At 41.0% G+C, this 18,120-nt stretch overlaps 3 protein-coding genes across 4 annotated transcripts in view; 1 reads left to right on the top strand and 2 right to left on the bottom strand.

Moving 5' to 3' along the window:
- The window catches only part of LOC139351065 (doublesex- and mab-3-related transcription factor A1-like), a 63,229-nt gene that overhangs the window by 31,429 nt on the left and 13,680 nt on the right, over window positions 1-18,120 (top strand). The window lies entirely within an intron of this gene.
- Window positions 1,128-2,455, bottom strand: LOC139351210 (fatty acid-binding protein, intestinal-like). Its single transcript, XM_070992991.1, has 4 exons — window positions 2,354-2,455; window positions 1,834-2,006; window positions 1,395-1,502; window positions 1,128-1,288 (listed from the first exon to the last, which is right to left on the bottom strand). The coding sequence occupies exons 1-4, from the start codon at window positions 2,418-2,420 to the stop codon at window positions 1,238-1,240; spliced, it is 399 nt and encodes a 132-aa protein (XP_070849092.1). The 5' UTR covers window positions 2,421-2,455; the 3' UTR covers window positions 1,128-1,237.
- Window positions 1,182-7,202, bottom strand: LOC139351211 (fatty acid-binding protein, intestinal-like). 2 transcript variants are annotated; one of them, XM_070992994.1, is made up of 5 exons: window positions 6,926-7,202; window positions 6,518-6,690; window positions 6,057-6,164; window positions 5,889-5,952; window positions 1,182-1,230 (listed from the first exon to the last, which is right to left on the bottom strand). In XM_070992994.1, exons 1-4 carry the CDS (start codon window positions 6,990-6,992, stop codon window positions 5,905-5,907), a joined length of 396 nt encoding a protein of 131 aa, XP_070849095.1. In that variant the 5' UTR covers window positions 6,993-7,202; the 3' UTR covers window positions 1,182-1,230; window positions 5,889-5,904. The 2 variants fall into 2 exon arrangements, with proteins under 2 accessions (XP_070849095.1, XP_070849094.1); XM_070992993.1 differs by lacking the exon at window positions 1,182-1,230 and having other exon boundaries at window positions 5,778-5,952.

Below are 18,120 nucleotides of genomic sequence, written 5' to 3' on the forward strand. Positions count from 1 at the left end.
GGACAGCACCCAAAGGCCAGCGCATGACAGCACAAGACCCTGCCGTCATCGCGAGATCAGACTGCAGCCATGCTGTGTAGGAGAGACTTTAAAGCAGGGTCTAAAACACTGTAGTCATGTGACATTTCAGCAGAATCCTTCTGCTTAATTAAGATTTTGAATTTATGATGCTCATAAAATATTATGGTCAAGATATGAGCTTTGTACTCAATCGTGATAATCAAGTATAAGTGACCTTGAGGACTTTTAGCACAACTGTAAGGTTTTCAGAACAAATTCATCATACCGTATGCACCTTTAACACAATGCATCGTGAACTCAAATGTGCTAAAAATAACACTAATATCAGACTGGAGTGACACACAAAAATTGCTTTATTGTTGCAGGTAATATACAAGAACCATCAGTGCAAAGAGACTTATTTCCCATTTGTTTTAAGAGAGCATCAAATATGTTTCATGTTGTTTGTGCTGCTTTAAGCTGGTTTCCAGCACAATGATGAAGTCGAGTGCTGGATGAAGTTGTTTTGAAGCAGTTAACAGTACAGTGAAGTCAAGTTTAGCGAAACACTATCTCACGTATATCTAATTATATCTCATCATGCTGATATTTTTGGTATTTTTGGCCCAGATTTTGAGATATTCATCTCTAAGACTTCCACCCCAACAGGTTGTTTGCAGTCACGTTAAATTCAGATGGACGGATGGACGAGATGGAGCAAAGATCTTAATGGGCTACTTTAGATAAAATTATGAGAGAAAGGTATGAACAGAAAACCAGAACATATGCTGGATGTGACCCTCACGTTGTGAAGAAGAGCCATTTTTCAACTGAACTGAAAGATTTGAGTGACGTGAGGTCACCTGCAAACAACCTGTACAACAGCGGTGGAAGAATTTCCATTGGTGTTAGATTGAAAATGACATTTAAGAAATTCAACAGTGGTGCATTACCTTGTATAATCCAGAAATAAGTGAACAGTTTTGATTGGTCGTCCCTCTGAAGAAAGACAAGCTGCTGTTGAAGTTTTTGTATTAGAGACATTTATCCACTGATAATTCGACTACAATACTGTGGTCACCTATTTTTCTTTCCTTATGTTTCTTTTCTTTTTTTGAGGTATATGAAGCAGAATCCCATAACAATACAATTGTCTTAGCCTTGTCTTGATAGAAAAAAGAAAACCATAAAACTCTATTGGGTCATCCATATAAAAACAGGAACTTGAGACTTGAGGTTATTGCTTCTTGAAAATCCTCTGAGCGTCCACTCCCTCATAGCTGTAACTCTGCAGGGAAAGAGAGAGGTGTGTTGGGTTATGGAGACGTTGATTGAAATCAAACAAATGAACATAGTGCACATTATTGTTGAAATGCATCTGGACTTGCACTGACCTGCACAAGCTCTCCTCCCACCAGACCTTTAGTGACTGCCAGGTTCTTGTTGTTGTCCTTCCTGGTGAATTTACCTTTCAGCATCTCACCGTCCGCCTCCCACGAACCCTGGTTGGAAATATACAATTTTTGATAGAAGCTCTTCTCACATTTGTGTATATTTGCCAGGTTTCAATGGCAGTACGGGTTTTTCCATGTTCATTTGACCATCATTCCTGCAGCTACAGCACAGATCCACAGTAAATTAATATTCACTGGAGCTTTCCATTGCTTTCAGCATTGGCTTTAGTTGGCTTGGCTTGGTTTGGTTGGAGGAATCCATCAGTCTTAAAACTAAGCCATATTTTCCTAAAGCAAACCATTTCCTGCTGCATTGAACTCATGAAGCAGCACCTGTACCAGCTGCTGTTGGTTTAATAAGCCACTTCAGCGCACTCACTGAGAGTTCAGTGCCATCAGCCAGGGTGTAGTCGAACACGATGCCCAGGGTGAAGTCAATCTCTATGCTGCGGAAGTTGCTGGACTCTTTGATATGAAACTTGTTGCCGTTCTGCTCGATGGTGATCTTCAGGTTGTCGTGCTCGCCCAGCTTGCGTTTCAGGATATTGACGCCTTGATTGTGGAGCAGAAAAAATCAAAACTTTCAGCTGTATTGTTGCTGAGATGGGATGAAATAAAGATTATTTAGTGAAAGTTAACTTGATATCAGCTCTGCTTTTCACGAGTCTGCTTTCCAAGTATTTCCACAGAAAGATCTTATCTTAGCTGTTACTATTTGTATGTTTGGTACCATAAACACCTCAACGTTGCCAACACCTCACTGCAGTATGTAGTACACATGCAGCAAAGTCAAACTATCAGGAAGGACCTGACACACATTGCCCTCATAAACTTGATTATAAGGCCAGACGTGGTGCAAAAAAAATGTTGTAACAGTGTTCAGCGTGATGCACACTCACCCATTTCTTCCATGAACTTGTCATAGTTGACGTTGCGGTCGACCTTCCAGGTTCCGTTGAATGTCATGGCTGCAGGCTCGCTGGGCAGAAGGCAGCTGGTGATGAAGCATAAGCAGAATGTGGGATTGTAAATGCCCATTAGCATCCATTTATATACATCCCTCCTTCCTCTCTGCCAACCCCTGCACTGCCACCCTACACTCCCTGACCTGGCATGGAGGCTGCTCTTTATCTCACTAACTACCTGCCTGCTGATTTTGCCGTTTCAATGCTGTGTCAAATGTCAGGCACTTGCTGCAGAGGATTCACTCCTAAATAATTCTTGTGATTGTTGATTTTAATACCATTGCAACCTGAGCTCTGCTTACAAGCTTTTTCTGGAGCTTTCATCCATATCACATGGTCTTCACCAGTGGAAAGAGTTTGCCCATTTGTCATGGAGATGGATCTGTTGACTGACAAGCTCAGAAGCTATTACAGTTTCATCCATAGCATCATTTGACATCTTTTAAGGACGAAAATGTGAAGCTGAAGACAGCAACTGTATAGCCTAGCTTAGCATGAAGGCTAGAAACAGGGAGAAACATTAGCCTGGCTCTGTCCAAATCCAATCAAATCCACAAGAAAGCTAACTCATTATATTGTGTTTGTTTATCTCATACAATAAGATCAAGTTTAAAAATGTCAGTTAGCCATTTGACAGGGGTTATTTGCTGGACTCTTCCTTCCTTTTGTGACATTTCAAAAGAGCCGTGCCAGCAATTCCACCTGTTTCCAGAATTTCAGCTAAGCTAAGATAAGATAACAAGAAATATAATAAATGATAATAAAACCATAATAAAATGGAATAAAGGATGTAAAAACAAAACAGAGCTGTTGTCATTCAGGTTGTGTCCTTGGACAACAGGCCGCTGTAGCTGCTTTCTCGAGGGAAAAAGCTGCATACTCATTGCTGTTTATTGCTCATCCCACAACTCCTTTTACTGCTGTCAATAAAGACAGTTTGCACTTTGATTCTTACCTTAGCTCACCAGGTATACTTTACACTATATGAGATAAGACATATTGAATGATTGTTTTAATATCTGGTTTTATCATCAGAATAGCCTCTCACCTTCACCCGGTTGTTTATGATGGTGTTGCAGCCTGTCGAGATTCTCTCTCTGTCTCTCTGGGCCTGATGTTACTCTTAGATTTCGCACACTGATGTAACTTTTTATAATGTCACCAATGACTCTGTTAAAAACATACAATTAGTTCATTTGCTCCATATTGCTGTGTCCCTGTGGTCTCAGTTACTCTTTATTATTAATTAGTGGTCTCACTATTAAGGTGTTTTAGACACTAATGAGGAGGAGTTAGGTAAAAGATGTGAACTGTGCAATAAAGGGCTGAATGGGTGCAGACCAGAACACATCTGTCACTCACTGTATATGAGTCACAGCTACAGTCTTATTAGATGGATTGCTAATTTAAAGATGGAAAGCATAAAAGTCACTCTGGATTGCACATCCACAGGACAAGAAAAGAGGCCCACTAACCCATTTTTGCACTAAAATCTGCAGGCTCACAATCCTCCAGCCCCACACCATCTGAGGGGTCTCAGAGGACTATGCTCCCAATGGTGGGTTCAGGGGAAAACCGGTGTTCAAAGCAGCCCTGCCTCTGCCCGATTAGCCTTGTGAGCAGTGGGTTTATACCTCCATGAAAGGAGGTGCCACTCAGGGCTCAGTGGGGGGGCTGCGATTGATTGATACTAGTGCAGTAGAAACAGTACTGGTTCAAATGTAAAACTAAAGAGGAGAAAGTGCTCAGTGAGGATAGATGAGAGCAGGTAGGTATCCCAAGATTTAACCAAGTCTCTCCATTAAAGCAGTATCATTACATTTTTTGTGCTAAACATCTGGGGACTAATCCAAAAGTACATGTTAATCATTATATGAGGATTCCAGCGTTCATACTTGCTCTGAAGTGTCTAAAAGTTGGCACAGATCGCCCTCTTGTGGTCAGAGAGCCTCAGTGCATACACAAATCATTTCTTCCCATTTTCACACTGAATCAAAGTCCTTATCCACGGCATCTCAACAGCCCCATCATGTGAGAAAACCTCATTTCCCCTGTGTGCTTTTCTGCCCAGCTGTTCAGGCCTACTAATGAGGACAGCACCCAAAGGCCAGCGCATGACAGCACAAGACCCTGCCGTCATCGCGAGATCAGACTGCAGCCATGCTGTGTAGGAGAGACTTTAAAGCAGGGTCTAAAACACTGTAGTCATGTGACATTTCAGCAGAATCCTTCTGCTTAATTAAGATTTTGAATTTATGATGCTCAGAAAATATTATGGTCAAGATATGAGCTTTGTACTCAATCGTGATAATCAAGTATAAGTGACCTTGAGGACTTTTAGCACAACTGTAAGGTTTTCAGAACGGATTCATCAAACTATATGCACCTTTAACACAATGCATCTTGAACTCAAATGTGTTAAAAATAACACCAATATCAGACTGGAGTGACACACAAAAATTGCTTTATTGTTGCAGGTAATATACAAGAACCATCAGTGCAAAGAGACTTATTTCCCATCTGCTTAAACAGATATGTTTCATGATGTTTGGGAGCTTTATTGCTGCTTTAAGCTGCCTTCCAGTTCTTGTTTTGAGGAGGTTAACAATACAGTGTAGTCAGGTTTAACAAAACAGCATCTCACTCATCTCAAGTTAAATCTAATCATGCTGATAATTTTGGTATTTTTTGCCCAGCTGTTGAGATATAAGTTTTCCACCCCAATACAACAGCGGTGGAAGAATTTCCATTGGTGTTATATTGAAAATATAGATACTCAACAGTAGTCCATTACCTTGTATAATCCATAAACAAGCAAACAGTTTTGATTGGTTGTCCTGATGAAGGAGTCCCTCTGAAGACTGCTGACAACTTGTTCTGTGGAGTATCATGAGTAACTGGGACATTGGTTCTGGAGAGACGAGCTGCTGTTGAAGTTTTTTATTGCACAATGACATTTTTCAATGCACGGAGGAACACAAACACAAAATTCCATCCTCCTCTTTTGTATTAGAGTGGGAATATAAATCTCAGAGACAAACATGTAAAAAATCTGGGCAGGAAAAAGCCCAAACCAACCGCACGGCGGGATATCACCAGAGTCTTTGGCCTCTTCTGGGATACACTTGGTGTTGAGGTAAGACACATTAGACTGACATGGTGACGCATGTTCTCCTTCAGTTTGCTTGTGCTTTATATGTCATGTTATCCTGAGTTGTTTTCCTGCAAAGCTGTACTTTTCTGTCCTTTGTCAGCTTCTCTCATGCTAAGTGTTTTAGCTGATTACCTGATTTTGTTCACCTGCCTGCCCAGCTGCATAGTGGTCAGCTATTTTTTTCATAAAATATAAACATTTTGAGGTATATGAAGCAGAATCCCATAACAATACAATCATCTTAGCCTTGTCTTGTTAGAAAAAAGAAAACTACAAATCTATATCGTGTCATCCTTATAAAAATAAAAAAGGAACTTGAGACTGAAGGTCACTACTTCTTGAAAATCCTCTGAGCGTCCACTCCCTCATAGTTGTAACTCTGCAGGGGAAAAGAGAGGTGTGTTGGTTTATGGAGACATTTATTGAAACCAAACAAATGAATATTGAACATTATTGCTGAAATGCATCTGGACCTGCACTGACCTGCACAAGCTCTCCTCCCACCAGAACTCTGGTGGTGGTCAGGACCTTGTTGTTGTCTTTCCTGGTGAATTTACCTTTCAGCATCTCACCCTCCAACTCCCACGAACCCTGGTTGAAAACATAAAACTTGTGATAGAAGCTCTTCCTTTGTTGTGTTACATTTGTGTATATCATATATCATGTTTCACTGACAGTATGTGTTTGGTTTTAATGGGTTTTTCAATGTTCAGTTGACCCTCATTCAGCAACCACAGCACAGATCCAGGGTAGAGTAGAGCTTTCCATTGCTTTCAGCAGCATTGGCTTTGGTTGGCTTGCACTTGCCCCATTAGCAAGGAATCCATCAGTCTTAAAAATAAACCATATTTTCCTAAAGCAAACCATTTCCTCCTGCATTGAACTCATGAAGCAGCACCTGTACCAGCTGCTGTTGGTTTAATAAGCCACTTCAGCGCACTCACTGAGACTTCAGTGCCATCAGCCAGGGTGTATTCGAATGGGATGCCCAGGGTGAAGTCATTCTCTTTGGTGCGGAAGGTGCTGGACTCTATGATGTGAAACTTGTCCCCGTTCTGCTCGATGGTGATCTTCAGGTTGTCATGCTCGGCCAGCTTGCGTTTCACGATGTTGACGCCTTAATTGTGGAGCAGAAAAAATCAAAACTTGTCACTGTATTATTGCTGTGACGTGATGAAATGCAACTCAAGAGTCTGCTTCCCAAGTATGTACATTGAAAGATCTGCTGATATTTTTATATTTGATACCATAAAGTTACCAACACCTCAGTGCAATGTGTAATACTCATACAACAAAGTCAAAATGTAATACAGCATTCAGTGTGATCGACACACAGGCCCTCACACACTCACCCATTGCTTCCATGAACTTGTCATAGTTGACGTTGCGGTCGACCTTCCAGACTCCACTGAATGCCATGGCTGCAGGCTCGCTGGGCAGAAGGCAGCTGGTGATGAAGCACAAGCAAATCGTGGGACTGTGACTGCTTATTGACCTCCATTTATATACAGCCCTCTCTTCTCTGTGCCACCCTACGCTCGCTGACCTGACATGGACGCTGCTCTTCTTTATCTCACTGATTATCCGTCTGCTGATGTGGCCGTTCTCTTACTGGGTCAAACGTAAGGCACTCGCTGCAGAGGATATATTTGTAAATAATTGAAGAGGAACTTCTCCTGGTGAATCTGGAGCTGGGTTAAATACTGCTGCATTGTTCTGCAAGGAAGGAACGGCCGGCTGTTTGTTTGTCACTCAGCTGAGCCCATTTCTGTCGCCCTGGCATGAAAACAAGTTGTAAAGCACCATTTCACAGTGACAACTTGAGCTGGCATGCTTACAAAGATCAGAGGAAAAAATGGCGCCCTTCATGTCATATATGAAATGTTTGACACTTGTTGAAAAGGTGTACAGTTGATGGACTATTTCTACAACTCTAGGCAGCCAGTGGATTTCATTCATCAATCCATTCATCATTGAACCTCAAGCCTGCATTAATTTTTGTTTAAGTTATCTTATCGGGGCACGAAAATGTAGTTTAATCATAAAGTGATTTTAAAACTATTCCAACTTGAGCTCTGCTTGCAAGCTTTTTCTGGAGCTTTCATCCAAACCGTGTGCTCTTCACCAGTGGAAAGAGTTTGCCCATTTGTCACGGAGATCGATCTGTAGCTCAGAAGCTGGTACAATTTCATCCATAGCACCATTGACACCTTTCAAGGACTAAAGATGAGACAGCAGCTGAATAACTGTGAACTCAGAGCTGGACTGCTGGATTATGGCCACTGAGAGAATCCTGAATACTGTCACCACTAGATTCCACTTCCATTCAATATGACAGCATTAGCACAGCAGGGATGTGATGCTATGTAAATAGGATATGTTAAAGACAGAGAAAGATGCCTATAGTGTAGATGATGATAGCATACGTCCTGTTTGAGCTGCATGGTTATTATAGTTCACCACTGCTGCCCTTTGGTTAAAAATACATTTGGGATAAAGATGAATGAGTGCAGTTTGTCTCACGTAGCATGACGGATATTGTTGCTTATAAAAGATGGTTGGAGGATAAATCTGTGGGGGAAACCTAATTCCTGTGCTCAGTTAATGTGATCAATGAGCTCTCAATGCTCAGTAACACAGACATACTGTAGAAATATTAGCTGTGATGTTTTCACTGTCACTGCAATACAGATGGCACAACTCCTTTTACTGCTGTCAATAAAGACAGTTTGCACTTTGACTCTTTGCTGAGCTCATCAGGTATACTTTGCACTGTATGAGATTAAGACATATTAAATGATCAGAACAGCCGCACTGTGACCTCTCAAATCCACTCGGATGTTTATGATGGTGTGCAGCCTTTAAAGATTTCTCTCTCTGTGTCTCTGGGTCTGATATTACTCTTAGATATCACACACTGTATGTTATATTACTGGATTCTCATATATGTATCACTTTAACGCTTGAGTGGGTAAAGGTGGCGCTAATTTGAACTGCTTTATGTACTGCTGTGTAGCTTAATTGTAAAAAACATACATGATATAGACAGAGAATATTAAAAATAAAATTAATCTCTGATGCTGACAGGAAATAATGTGCTCAGAATTCATCCAAATGGCTCGTTCTCCATAAACGTCCTGCAGTTATCGTGTTCACTATCTGGATCAACTACACAGTTCATCAGTTGTTCTGTACTATTATTGGTATATATTGAATGTAATATGAAATATCCATGAAATATGTCACTTGGTCAGGGGTTGTCAGCTTGGTTGGGAACCACTGGTTTAGTTAACTGAAGTAGATCTGAAATCAAGCTGTGACAGAATATCTTATGTTTATGTTGGAACCTGTCGCTCGCAGAGAGAAGCTGATTGAGAAAAAAGGTTTTCAGGACCTTTATGCAAATCTGCAAACAAAAACAAAACACAGTAAATGGTTTCAGCTTCTCAGGAGCTCCTGCTTTTGTCTGCACTGAATATTTTTATTGGAGTATTGGTCAGACAATACAAGTAATTCATAGACGTCCCTTTGGGCTCTGGGAAACAATAATATTTAAAAACATAGTGGGAGATAAATCAAGGATGAAAATAATAGTCTAAACTGAAGTTTCCAATACACCAATATCTCCCTGCAGTTTAAATTCAGCCAATTAACCTTAAAATCCACATTGATCAGTCGAATCTCTTCCTCCTGACAAAATTTTTTGTGAATGAATGGCACAAGCATATATTTATTTATACAACTGACAGATAAATGAAAAAAGGATTGTATTCATCTTCACTCACACTGTCTGAATTTAGCACCTTTGTGCTCTGATATTGCCATTAATAATCAAACCTTTTATGATCTCCTGTATCTCCCCCACGATTTAGAAACAGTCTTTGGTGATGTAGCACTCCATCTAGTGGACCACTGATGCAGCTGCAGCGTGCACTCCTCTTCCTCTCTTTGCAAACTGGTGGAAATGATATTGATACTGCAGAAAAAAATGCTCCAAAATTGGGGTTTTTGGGACTAAATTTGCATTGAGAAAAGTTCCACAAACCACACTGAGTCTCAGTCTCGAAAGGGTTTATTATCTAATTACAACAACAACAACAACAACATAAATCTTAGATTTGTATCAGGTTTGTCTGGAATTTGATAGTGATTTCCACTACCTTCAAGCCAGACAAGACTTTGCATACCCTGCAGCATTTGATCACAGTCCAGAAAAGTCCCAGACGTTGCAAGACGCACTTTAAGAAAAAACACAATCCAGTCCTAAATATATCCCTGGTGCCTCTGGAGAGTAAGTGAAAGTCAATATTATTGAGGCTCAGCAATGAGGCAATATTTGAATTTCAAATGAGGCTCAGACAGTGGAGAAAGCTCGCATTCAGTCACCCTGACAGAGAGGGAGCACTAATAGTGAAGAGGCGAGCACATGACACAGCGCTGACAAATAGCCGCTACATTATGCTGAATGAGAAACACTGTTTCAAAGAGGGGAAATGGGATGATTGATCCAAATTAGGAAAGAGTGACCTAAAGCACTTTGCGAGTGGCAGCGTAAGGCAGAACGTGAGTGCTGTTAATCCATCTTCTCAAATGAAGTAGGGACTTACAATCCTGCGTGTGTGAATGCGATGTTGTATGCAGTCAAATGAAGGATTTTGTGCAGGTCCATTTGGTGGAGAGCTTTGGAAGAACGCCACAAGAGCAAGAAATGATTAAATTCAGCACTTCAGTGAAACACCTTACACTTGGTCTTTTCTGCAGAGTTGCATGGTTTGAATGTTTTACAGCAAACTGACAGCACTCCGTATCGAAATTCTCAAAATGGTGACACTGTAAAAACAAATCCTGGTCTTAATTGTTGGCTCTCTGCTTGGTAATAGCTTCTCCCCTATCTCCCTCATTCAGCGGTTCACCCTTCCATATTTATTTTCCTGCATCGACGGTGCGTTCCAACTCAGAGAGAGGGATTACACGCCTGGCTTGGTCTGCATCCTACAGCCTCTGCTGGGGCTGCTGCTGCTGCCACCCACCACAGGCTGCTCCGGGGGTACCAGCATGGCTCGGGTGTGGGTTTATAAATGATCCGGGACCAGGCGCCATGCAGTGCCACCCCCCGGGAAGAACCCCGAAACAACCCTGGCCTATGTGCATGTACTCGCAGAATGAAATGACAATGTTACACCACATCTTGTTAAAATGTCTCAATTTGCGAGCCATGTTGCAAAATGTAATAATACCATAAAAAAAAAAAAACCTGACTGCAGAAATAAGTTCATCCATTGGGGAATATGAATTAGATTTTGATGTTTAATTGCCCACATAATGGTCTGATGGTGGTGGTAGAGGAGAGGCCAGAGGATCACCAAAAAATGTATGTATGCATTATAATAACACTAAAAAAATGACTAAAATAATGTGACAAGAAAATGAAAAGCTATGCACTAACAGTAAAAGCAATCTCCATTTCTGCTACAGTGTGCCTGAAGCATCATCTAATTATTAGAGTGAGTCCAGAGTCTCAGAGCAGCAGAAATGAGATGAGCCTATAATATGGCCATTTTCCAACATGAGCTTTGTAGATAAATAAAGATCAGTGGTTATTACGTCTCTCAGTTGGAGACCAACTGACCTTATCATATAAGATGCAGTGGTGAGTTTTGTAATTATCCGCAGTGATGAAGCCGAGAGAATCTGTGGGTCTAAGTATGGAGGCAGCGGTGTGCCTATAAATGACATCCCTATAATTCAGAACTGGGAAGAAAACCGCTCCAGCAGATCAGACGGACGCTGCATCTGTGTCGGTACAAAATGCAGAACGTTGGTTGCAGGTTAACAACAGGGGTTCTCTACAGGATATCTGAAATAACAAGTAAAGAAACTGGGCTGCTGTGTATGAGATCACAAACCTCCACAGAGGCGGCACAATGCTGCACAATGTGTTATTTAATCATTAGAGAATATCTAGAAATTGTGTTTAGCATCTGGATCTTCTTATTCTGAGAACGCTAAGGTTCATATTCTCATTCAAATTAATTAAAAAAAAAAGAAGCAAAATCTTGAAATGCAAAGACTTTTTTAAAGTCTTAAAATCTGCAGCTGAATCCAGGTCAGCATGCAAACTAATCACTGGTTTCTTAGTCTGTAACATATTTGCATCTGGACATATTGCAGTTGTTGCATTTTTAAAGTATTCGCAATGTTATTTTCCATATATCCAGTTTTTATCATATATCTGAGAGTATGTTAGCACCGAACTAGCTACAGAAATTATTGTTGTTCTGATTAAAAAGTGTGCACAAACTTGTTGAGTTTTCCCTAAAGGTCCACACACGTGTCTGCATTTCTGTACATAAACAGCCCTTTAAATGGCACAAGTCATATTGTGCCACCTGAGAAGGTCCCCGGAGTCGAGCAATAAATGTAAAACATCAAGCTATAATTCTCACACTCCATCTTGATTGAAGAGATGTTAATTACAATCATCTCGTCTCCCTTTGCTGATTTTAATTTGCACTCGCTGCATTTGACCCAATTTTGTTTTAATGAAGTTGGCATTTTCAGTAAAGTTCAGATGACTGCACTGTGTGAGCAGTGGCAACTTTCTGGTTTGCATCCCGAGGCCAACACTTCTCTCTCTGTATCGTTTGACTGTACGCTACATGGATTGGCAGCATTTTTTGGTGCTTCTCATGACCACTTAACACCTCCTCTTCCTCAGCAGATGCCCACATATTAATTGCTCTATCCAACATATGGGCAAACAAACAGAGGCTTGTTCATGATTTGTGTGACCGCGGTGCAAACCTCCAACCCAAGTCGTTAAAGTGCTTAATTGTCATCAATAGCCGCTAATTATCAAATCCTCCACAATTACTCTTCCACAGGGTATAAGGTGTCAGTCCCCCAGCATCCTGTAAATAATATTCTGTGACAAATGTTTTTCTAACACCCTCGTAGTGCTTCCCACCTAATCTCGACGTTTCCTCTGCTCCCCTCGGCCGCTGAGGGTTTTGTGCTGAGAGGACGAACTCTAAGCTCTTAATTGCAGGTGGTGTGTGTGTACGCTTTTCCCAATCCCATCCCCTTTTGTTCGCAGCGCTGTGGGAGAAACAAAGGTTCCTTCTTTTTTTTTTTACTCCCTGCCTTGACTCTCAGAAGCAGTGTGGGCACGAAGAAAGGATTAAGTCAACATTTCTCATGACCTCTGAGGCCTGGGGTTGGAGGGAAGCTTGCGTGGTGCTTACAATAGGCAACCTGGCAGAGGTGTGTGTGTGTGTGTGTGTGTATCGCATATGGAGGAGAATTCAGCAAAAAATTCTTTTTACTACAGCATAGTGACTGAAAATACTTCGCAAACACGCCCGTTCAATATCATTTTATCATTCAAAACCTGCAAGTGAGCCGAATATTCAGACCTTCCCTCAAAGCAGTAATCAAGTGCTAATATAATTCTGAACGGTGCTGCTCCAAAAATCTCTCCTGCTGAGGCTGAATGAGCCATGAAGCATGGAGCAGGCTGTTACAGTTAACTGTTGTTGTTCATTTGTTTCCCATTACAGAAGCTCCATTTTAGCTAATTAGTCTTGACAGTAACTTTTCCCTGTGGTGTTGATTAGATCTAATTAATGACTGCAGGCAAGATGGAGGACTGGTGCCCTGAAGGAGCCATTTTCATACATCCCTGGGTAATTCAAGCTTTTTTTTTAATTGCCACAAAGACAAAGCACAAAACTATTCTCCTGTTTATTATTGTGGTTTTTACTCATGTCAAACTTTTCATCAATATTCTATCAATAATCCCCTGGTATCGTTGCATAATTCTGAGCGTTTTATGATATCGGCGGAGGTCTATTGATTTTACGTGATGTCATGTCCTTGTAGTCGAGTCGTGCCTTTGAGCAAAGCGCTGATTCCCTAACTTCAATGCATGAATATGAAGCAGGCTGCGCTGGCAAAAAAAAGTAAACACAAGCAAACTTTCTCTGCATTAATCAAGTTTAAATGGAAATGGAAAATGGAAATCGACTACAAGGTTACAACGTTGTGATGTGACTTTGTGAAACAACGGGAAGTTTCTTTGGACATTTTCCCTGCGAGTTCCCCTGACCCTGTTCTTTCCTCCAGCGTTGCATCATACAGTCATAATCTTTCCGTAGTAACTCATCCACGGCTGCCTGCCACCTCCCATCAGTCCAGTGGAGTGGAGAGCTTGAGGGGATTAGATCTGAGGTGAATGTCTCACAGGAAAACACCATGCCAAGTTATGCATGTTGCAGGGGAGCAGATCGTCAGGACGATCTGATTAACAGTGTGAAAACGGTCCTTATCTGCGATGACTTGAAACCTCCATACAAAGGCAGCAACAGCCAGAGAGCGAGAGAGAGAGGAGATGAGATGATTAAGGTGGAGATGGATTCGTCACGTATGTACAACATCGGCCAACAAGTCACAGCAGCTATTTTTCAGCTCTTTGAGCCGTTGGACTCAACACAAACTGTCAGAAAGTTTAATTTACGTGTGCGAAAACAAGTAAGAGTGCTTGTCTGCGTCCTTGTATTTGTATTTTTGTCAGATGCTGATCAGCATATTTTCAATAAAATAGGTACAGAAAAATTATAGATTAAATATACAATCAAATATCCTCAAAAATATGCACATTATAACAAAATGTGTACAAATTTGTGCATAATGCAAAGTCCAGTGTGATACATACTGAACATGGACTAAAGATGCACATACTTTTAGCCTCACTGCAAGAATTACCACCCAATTACCGCCTCTATGGTTCATCTTCGCGCCATGTAGCATTTTAGCACCTTGCAGCTAAAATATCCCACGTTTGTCCAAGATTGTCCTGGTTTCAAGATGGCTGTCCTAAATCCCGACAAATATCCATAAAACACAAACTGTTGCAGATTTCACACACAATTAAAATAATAATGATAAAATTAGACTTGTTTTCTGCGCTTACGTAGACGTTTATCATGTCCTGTGCCACTCACTATTACCCAAAGCAATGTAAGATAAAAATGAAAAAAATGCACCACATGTCCGACATCAACAGTGATTTGTCTGTATGTGTCAATCAATGTGTTGTTGTTGACGCTGTTACAGGCCGATGAGTCATAGGCTGTGACGTTTGGGGCTCCAGTGTGACAGTTTAGCTGTCTCACTGAAGAGAAAGTCACTGGTTTCTAAAGCTCTTCAGGAGGCTTACTCCTTCCTCTGTAGAGTACCTGGCCGTGCTGCATTCATGGTGTCCATGGTGCTGAAAGGTGTAATGATTGCCTCTGATCCTATGAAAGCTTATGGTCTATACATAAGCGCTCGTGTGTGCATTAAAGACACTGAAGCATCCTGGTTTGAGGGTTTGAAAACATGGATCTAACTCTGTCCTAACATACCAAAACCCACCCCCAGCTTGCTAATTAGCATGTTATCTCATTATATTAATAGTTAAGTGTAAAAACAAAGTAGTTTCACAAATTATAATCCAAAAATAAAACTGTGCTGTCTCTCTCCTACTTTAATCCATCTGTGCTTTCACATCTGAACCCCTTTTTAACATTAACATCCATTATGGCTGCCTATAGAAATTAGTCTGCCTACTACAATTTAAATTTTGCCCTTTCCTCCCATCGATGCTGTTGGTCTCATTTGACAGAAACCACTTTATTCCTATGCTGGTACAAGTCATAACCCAGAGCAGAGTACAGTATTTCCACCAGCCCCTTGGCCTATATAGCTATCCCACATTTTTTACGACACGCTGTGCATAATGACTGCATGATTGGGGAGAGCTATGAGGGTATTGAGCATTGCAGGGGCTGGTGTCGGTGTGTCTCGGAACCCCTGATGTTTATCTGGAGATACTCTGGAGTTGGATCGCAGACTCTCCTGCTTCCATCACCACCTGCTCGCAGAAATCCAAATAATTACCTGCGTGTTAATGTGGGTGGTGGTCCTTATCTGCAGCCAATCGCATTGAAGCATGACGGAATTGCAGCCATTGCTCATGGCATTGCTCATTTCTTCCAAGATGAAGAGGGGAAGGGAGCTCATTAAGGAGATGAATTCATTTGGATGAGTTGCTAAAACTAACAGAGAAGCTGTATTAAATATTCTCCATTTGTTGCTGTAGATTATACTTCCAGGCTCTGAGCTGTAGGCAGCCTGTTGCAGCAGCTCTCTCACTACAAAGTCCAACGCTGGTCATGGGTACTTTATGCATCCTGCTTGCCTTTAAATTGCTCTTTTGTTTGAATTCCTTTGCTTAAAATTTATTATTTTACACTTGTAGTTATTTTTATTTTTTTTGTTATTCTCCATTTATCTGTTCTCCTTCTCAACCTTGTGCTACTGCAACACCTGAATTTACCGTCTGGAGATCAATAAATACTTACATTATCTTTATTTCATGATAAATAATCATTTTACTATCTTTTGTTGAATGCTGCAAGGGAAAAGAGATAAACAAAATCCTCCATTGCAAACTGTGCAGGCCTGAACTGACAGCTAGACCGGTCACTGATGGAAAAGATGAGCTAAGATGTTGACTGACGGAGACAAATTGGCCTGTTTTGTTGGGAAAAGTGTAGCATTCATCCATCGCTATAGGCTTGCTGACAGAACAGATGTAGTGGTGAGTTGTGGTCTGTAAATTTATCCCGCTGTCTGATTCCCTTTGACTGGCAAGTGCTGATTTTAAGAGATAGTTGGTGATATATAGCAACAGAGTCAGGAAAAAAGGCTTTGAATGTCTTGTTTTTAGCCATGCAAGTGCATCTGTTGACGCACCATTTTGGGACAGACTATCTCATATTTCAACAGCTATTTCATGGATATTTCACGGACATTCATGGTTCCCTGAGGATAAATCCTGATGACTTTGCTGACCCTGTGACATTTAATCTACCACCACCATGATGTTGAGATATGTTGTGTTTTTTTGCAAGTACTAGATACCAAAAGTTACGATCCAGTAAGTATTTCATTCATACAATGAAATTAAACAGGAAAGTATGGGCTGTTTTATAAAGGAATACCTCAAATACCCCCCTCAGTTTCAGCTACATTATGTACAGAGTTAATTAGCAAATATTAGCATGTTAATATGTTAAATTACAATGATGAACACGGCCAACATTATCTGGTGATATTAACATATTAGCATTGTCCCTGTGAACATATAACCAAGCTAGTGTTAGCCTTTTCCATTTAGCGCAGCCTAGCGTGGCCGTACAATCTTAGCATTGTTCCTCCTTGTTTCAACATAAACTATGTTAAATCATTAAATAACCAATGAATATTTTGATTATCTGGGCAATAGTATGTCCTTGGTTTGAAAGACTGACAGGAGGTGGGCTCAGGTCTAGCAGATCTGGTCCATCCTGCTCCTGAGGTATCTCTCCACCTGTTAAAATCCTGCTCCTCCCACTGCTCTTAATCCCAGCATGACAGACGTACAACCAGGCAGGTCTCCCAGGGTCTCAACAATGCCGACCCTTCCTCAAACACAGGGGACACGTTTGGGGATTACGACACAAGTTTTTCAGAGTCAATCACCTAGAAAATAGAGTCCCTGAATGGATGCCCAGACCAATATATGGTCACTTAGGCACAGAGGGTTGACCAAAGAGCACAGTCAGGTGGAAGGAATACAGGCATGCTGGGAGCTGAGAATGCGAATTAGAACTTGCCCACGGATGAAAAATGTGGAACAACTTTTCTCACGTTTCCAGATCTGCTCACAATAGCTGTCAAACTGGCATGAGTTGATTGTTGCTTGGATATGCAGGAGCAAAAATAAAATAATAATAAAGTGGTCGTGAGTGATTTGCTTATTATTCTCATTGTGCAGCAGTATCATTTTGGCACATTTTGATGTGGAAAAACGATGAGATTTACTACACACAGACACAGTCCTAATGCTGATGAGTCTACTTATGCAATTACTCACACAAAGTTTTACCCGCCATCATTATTCTCGCAGCTGTGAATTATTCATAAGGTTGGAATGTCCTGAGCATGTGTCGCCCGCAAACTCAAAATCACATTTATACACTTACTGCCAAATCATGACATTGCACATATTGAGATGGATGGCAAATACTGTTCATCAGTGTTCAGCAGAATTTATTCCAAAGATAATTGAGGGCACTGGGGATGTTTAGAGCTCAGATATCATATTGAATAACAGAATATTTAAAATGTGGCTGCAGTTTGAGCAGTGAAGTCTAATCACGATTGAACTGTTTAAGTAAATGCAGATTTCTGCTTGAGCTTAGCATTGTTTTATTGTTGTTGTCACGCTGTCGCCTCTGCCGACACTCCTATACACTACTTAAACTGGGGAATGTGCTGCGTTCTGACTCCCACACTTCACTGCAGCTCATTTAATAAACATTCATGTGCATGGAACAATCTGATTGTGCGAGGCAGTTTAATCCTAAACCTCTGGAATTTCACGATGAAATCATGAACGTGGCACGTTTGAGTTCCTAATGGATTCAACCTTGTCTTAGTACTTGGCAAAATTGCTCAGTAT

Source organism: Chaetodon trifascialis, chromosome 23, assembly GCF_039877785.1.
Source record: "Chaetodon trifascialis isolate fChaTrf1 chromosome 23, fChaTrf1.hap1, whole genome shotgun sequence".
NCBI classification, from domain to species: domain Eukaryota; kingdom Metazoa; phylum Chordata; class Actinopteri; order Chaetodontiformes; family Chaetodontidae; genus Chaetodon; species Chaetodon trifascialis.